We start from the raw sequence: 6166 nt of genomic DNA, 5'->3' as shown, positions 1-6166 counted from the left end.
TTTTATTTACTATATAATCAGGTTCTTAGTATTCATTAACTTATATTTTCATGTAAAGTTCACAAACATGCATGCATGCAGTGATTAGTCTGTCTAACCGAGTAGATGCTTGCCTAAAAAAAATATTGGTGAGAACAATGGGAAAGCTGGGCAATAATGTTTGTAAAACGAATTCATAAGAGAAAGTAGAAAAATAGAGAGGCCGAGGGTCTTTTTTTTAGAAAAAGTATCAAAGCAGCCTTTGGGCTCTCAGGCACCAGTGGGGTGTTCTCTAGCATAGCAAAAAAGTTCCCAAAAAAATGATACCAAGATTTGCATGTCGTACAAAACAAAAATCAATATAAACATGCCAGAGTTCTTATTTTTACACATGCCCTATTTTTGATTAAAAAAAATACCAGTTTAGTAAACATGCAGATTACTACATCTGTTATTTTTTGACAAATAAAAATATGGGTAAATATTTCTGGGACCAGGAGTATTGATGCCCGACAGTTAAACTTTGAAAGTAACAAAGATTTTTTTTAGTACAACACATATATTAATCTTCTATTTTGCTTGTTGTTTATAGTCTGCTAAAGCACCGGTACCGAGGCTGCATGCTGCATGTGTGTGTGGCTGTGTGGGGCAGCGTTGCATAGTACTCCTTGCCTGGTACTGTGGGTGTGGGGCAGCGTTTCTTTTTGTCAACTGGGCCTGCGGCACATTTCCAGTGGCCGGTAGAAGAATCGAGAGCCTGCAAGTACTCTGCCGCGCTAGCAATCTAGCAGCACGAAAATGGAATCCCACTGCGAATCCCTGCGTGCTCAGCCGTTAAATTGCCCTATCCTATGGTCTATATGTGGTCACGTAGTCCTCTATCTAAAGTAATTGAATCTGAGCCGTTCGTTTACAAACATCCAACGGTCTATATAACTTCATACTGGTACACTATGTAGGAGTATAGATATGGGACCAGCAGTGCATATTATAGCAGAGTGCTCCCTAATGACAATGGAATTTGCTCATATTTCCTTTGATCATTGCAGCAGAGAGGCGAACTCAGTAGCGGATGCTCTAGCAAAACATTGTATTAGCATGAAAAAGTCTGAAGTATGAGAAAACATTCCTGACTTTATTTTTCATCTCTTTGTGAACGACCTGGCTATCATTTGATGAATAAAGTTTTTATGCTCAAAAAAAAAAACCGCCACTGGGCAGCTATCGCCACTGTAAAAAAAGGGCAGAGCGTCAACACACCACCACACCCTTCATCAGATCCAGTTCCTTTTTTTCAAAAGAAAATCAGATCCCCGTTCCTGCCTGCCCCCGTCGACGCAGCGCATGATCCGGTTCCTCAGCAACCAGACGCTCCACGTCTCCACAGCGAATAGGCTCAGCAATCAATATTCTACATGCATCCAGCCAGGACCAGGAGGCGACCGTGGGTTGTGGAGTCTTCCAGAAGGCACGAGTGTTTGTAGGTTGGCGGGAGAAACTCTGAGCCGTTCGATCCAATAGATCCGACGAGTACAAATGAATTCATGTTGGAAGAGGCGGGCAGAACATGTGAGATGAAGATAGATTCAAATATTCAGAAAAACATGAAGAGAGATAGAGATTTGAGACCCTTCGTAACCTATTCTGTGGAGAAAGGCCTGTCAGTGGCCAAGTTTTCAGTGGCGACCTAGTTCCCGCTTGGCAGCCTGCCATTTTCAGCTAACCCAATGAATCTTTCCTTCAGAACGATGAATCTTTCCAGCTACTTGAGGGAACAAAAAGAGCGATTTATTATAGGAAATGTGGGAATGCCAGTTTTCTCTTGATGCCGTCCATCTGAACTACGGGCAAAAAAAAGGGTCAAATTTGTGTATTCAAAATCATCACTGCACCCAAAATCAGCACACTTTATTTCTCATTTATCCCTCCGTTGGCGATTACACAAGTACAGAAACGGCTTGGGGAAAGAAACTCAATACAGAGATGTCTCACTAGACTCGGCAAGAACAAAGATACTTTCAGGTTGCATAACGAAACTGGCTCCAACCCCGATGATCATTCGCAGAGACGCATTCACTCAGCCGGAGATCTCGATGGCCTTCACCTCGGGCTTCTTGACCTCGGCCTTGGGCACGGTGACGGTGAGCACGCCGTTCTCCAGCCCGGCCTTCACCTCCCCCACCTTGGCGTCCTCCGGCAGCCGGAACCGCCTGACGAACTTGCCGCTGCTGCGCTCCACGCGGTGCCACTTGTCGTTCTTGTCCTCCTTCTCCTTTGTGCGCTCGCCGCTGACGACGAGCACGTTGCCGTCCTCCACCTCCACCTTGACCTCCTCTTTCTTCACGCCTGGGAGGTCGGCCTTGAAGACGTGCGCCTCAGGCGTCTCCTTCCAGTCCACGCGAGCATTGGCGAACGCGGCCGTCTCGCTGCTGCCGCCTGAGATCGCCGGGACGATGGAGCGGAAGGTGTCGAAGGGGTCCGCCCAGAGGTCGGCGAAGGGGTCGAACACGTTGCTCCGCCGCACGATCGACATTGCCGGTGTTGCTTGCTTTGACTCTTGCGCTAGGAAAATTCTGTATTGGATCGTAGGTAGGTTGGGGTTGCTGTCTGCTTTTGGTTGACACTGGCTTGAGTTGGGATGGAGGGGGATGGGAGGCCATGTACTTATAGCATCGCCGGGTGATGCTCCTGAAGCGTCTCGAGGTCTCTCCAGTCGACGAGAGTTCAGTAGTACTTTATCACTTTCCAGCTGGGCCGTGAGCTTCCCTTTCTTTCTATTTTCGGCCCAGGAAGAAACCACCATGTTCTAGAGCCTTCTCCTTTATTTTGCTTTGTAGGCACACTCTGGAATGTGATGGGGTCTTTTCTAGAAGAAGACATGGAGAACTCGAGACGCCTCAGGAATGCACCGAGCATACGGCTCGCACGGGAGCTGAGACCAACCGAGAAGAGCACCAATCAAAGACCAAATCAACAATCCTAATAAAACACTCACAGTCACTTGTCAGTGCACATATCCACCGTTCGACAGTTCACACACAGTGAGAGAAGACGACAGAAATAAGCTCTGTTCGTTTGCTGCAGTTGTTGTGTGCATGCTGCCGTCATTTCTTTGAAGCTCCCAAGGAATAGAGGCCTAGCAGGGCTCTGAACTTTTTTTCACTTACAATGGACCCTGCATGTAAAGGTCACATCACGTCATGGGTCCCGCATAACATTGTCGGAACAAACATTCTATTTAAACATTTTAATTAAAGCAGTCAAGAATCCATTTTTTTTTGTGGATTTTTGAAAAATTTCACATTTTTTTAAAAGCATTCACGAATTAACACAATGTTTTCACATTTTAAAAAATAACAATGAATTCTACAAAATTGTTCATGAGATTTAGAATTGATCAAGATTTTTTAAATGTTCATTAATTCTAAATAATGTTTGCGTTTGTGGCTGCATGCATCACCCAGATGCAGAGGCCGGGGGTCTTCCTCCTTTTCAAAAAAATAAATAATGTTTGTGGCTTTAAAATTTTGGAAATTTAACAACTATTCACTAATATGAAAACTCCTTCCTGGATATCTTTTTGAAAAACAATGTTCATAGTTTTGAAAAAATATTATAATTTAAATTATGTCCATAATTTTGGAAAATAGTCATGAATTATATCCATTTGTACATTTTTTCCACCTTTCCCGTGTGATTATATTGGGCGAATATGAAAAGGTTTGAGACTAGCGTACAAGTAAGATATCGACTTTTCGAGAAAGCAACATGTCCACTTAGCTCAATCATTATTTTGTTTTACTGATTTGATGGCCATTTTCCAACTTGTTAGCGGTTTTATGCTTCTTGCCAACACCTCTTCTAGTGATATATATATATATATATATATATATATATATATATATATATATATATATATATATATATATATATATATATATATATATATATATATATATATTATTTCTTCCTGTGGTCCTGTCTTGTTTGATTGGATAGAAATTTTGCTCCAAAATAGGTTGCAAATATGAATTTTATGGAATATTCTCTAAGGGCATCTTCAAAGCGGACCCTTAAACCCTTGCAAGCATTTGGACTGCACTTTTTTGGGATCCAGTTTGCCATCCAACGCAGTCCCGCATCAGTCCGCCGACACGTCCGAACGTTCGTTCTTCCGTAAATTGGAACCAAACAAAGAGAGCTTTGCTGGAGTCCGGACATCCATCTGTCCAATCAAAATCCACCATGCACCATCTCTACTCTGCTTCCGCCCATGATGGCTACCATTTAGTGTAGTGACTTATTCTAATTGGAGCGGACAGCTAGCATTTTGATGGAATCGTAGTACTGCATAGTATATTTGCATTTGACGGAAGGTGCTAATTAGTATATTCTTTATTATGCAAATTATGCAGTCATTTGGTGAAAGGTGCTTTTTTTTGTGCACTAGTTGCAGCGCCTGTTGGGGATCGTAGCAGAATTTTAAAATTTCCTACGCATCACCAAGATCCATCTATGGAGTATACTAGCAACGAGGGGAAAGGAGTGCATCTACATACCCTTGTAGATCGCGAGCGGAAGCGTTCTAATGAACGGGGTTGATGGAGTCGTACTCGCCGTGATCCAAATCACCGATGACCGAGTGCCGAACGGACGACACCTCCGCGTTCAACACACGTACGAAGCAGCGACGTCTCCTCCTTCTTGATCCAGCAAGGGGGAAGGAGAGGTTGATGGAGATCCAGCAGCACGACGGCGTGGTGGTGGAAGTAGCGGGATCCCGGCAGGGCTTCGCCAAGCGCAAGCGGGGGGGAGAGGTGTTGCAGGGGGAGAGGGAGGCGCCAGGGGCTGTGTTGTTGCTGCCCTCCCTCCCCCCCACTATTTATAGGGGCCCTGGGGGGGAGCCAGCCCCCAGGAGATCCCATCTGAGGGGGGGGGGGGGGGCGGCGGCCAAGGGGGGTGGCTTGCCCCCCAAGCCAAGTGAGGCGCCCCCACCCTTAGGGTTTCCAACCCTAGGCGCAGGGGGAGGCCCAAGGGGGGCGCCCCAGCCCACTAGGGGCTGGTTCCCCTCCCACTTCAGCCCATGGGGCCCTCCGGGATAGGTGGCCCCACCCGGTGGACCCCCGGGACCCTTTCGGTGGTCCCGGTACAATACCGATAACCCGCGAAACTTTCCCGGTGGCCGAAACTGGACTTCCTATATATAATTCTTCACCTCCGGACCATTCCGGAACTCCTCGTGACGTCCGGGATCTCATCCGGGACTCCGAACAACTTTCGGGTTTCCGCATACTAATATCTCTACAACCCTAGCGTCACCGAACCTTAAGTGTGTAGACCCTACGGGTTCGGGAGACATGCAGACATGACCGAGACGCCTCTCCGGTCAATAACCAACAGCGGGATCTGGATACCCATGTTGGCTCCCACATGTTCCACGATGATCTCATCGGATGAACCACGATGTCGAGGATTCAATCAATCCCGTATACAATTCCCTTTGTCAATCGGTACGTTACTTGCCCGAGATTCGATCGTCGGTATCCCAATACCTTGTTCAATCTCGTTACCGGCAAGTCACTTTACTCGTACCGTAATGCATGATCCCGTGGCTAACTCCTTAGTCATATTGAGCTCATTATGATGATGCATTACCGAGTGGGCCCAGAGATACCTCTCCGTCATACGGAGTGACAAATCACAGTCTCGATCCGTGCCAACTCAACAGACACTTTCGGAGATACCCGTAGTGTACCTTTATAGTCACCCAGTTACGTTGTGACGTTTGGCACACCCAAAGCACTCCTACGGTATCCGGGAGTTGCACGATCTCATGGTCTAAGGAAATGATACTTGACATTGGAAAAGCTCTAGCAAACGAACTACACGATCTTTTGTGCTATGCTTAGGATTGGGTCTTGTCCATCACATCATTCTCCTAATGATGTGATCCCGTTATCAATGACATCCAATGTCCATAGTCAGGAAACCATGACTATCTGTTGATCAACGAGCTAGTCAACTAGAGGCTTACTAGGGACACGTTCTGGTCTATGTATTCACACATGTATTACGATTTCCGGATAACACAATTATAGCATGAACAATAGACAATTATCATGAACAAAGAAATATAATAATAACCATTTATTATTGCCTCTAGGGCATATTTCCAACAGTCTCCCAC

The 6166-nt window shown here is 45.7% G+C and overlaps 1 protein-coding gene across 1 annotated transcript; it reads right to left on the bottom strand.

Moving 5' to 3' along the window:
• Positions 1 to 1866: 1866 nt before the first annotated feature.
• LOC109777704 (16.9 kDa class I heat shock protein 1-like) lies at positions 1867 to 2622 on the bottom strand. The gene has a single exon (XM_020336285.4). The coding sequence runs from the start codon at positions 2510 to 2512 to the stop codon at positions 2057 to 2059; it is 456 nt and encodes a 151-aa protein (XP_020191874.1). The 5' UTR covers positions 2513 to 2622; the 3' UTR covers positions 1867 to 2056.
• Positions 2623 to 6166: the final 3544 nt, after the last annotated feature.

This window comes from Aegilops tauschii, chromosome 3, assembly GCF_002575655.3.
Source record: "Aegilops tauschii subsp. strangulata cultivar AL8/78 chromosome 3, Aet v6.0, whole genome shotgun sequence".
Lineage (NCBI taxonomy): Eukaryota > Viridiplantae > Streptophyta > Magnoliopsida > Poales > Poaceae > Aegilops > Aegilops tauschii.
This window is presented reverse-complemented; position numbering and strand designations above follow the sequence as displayed.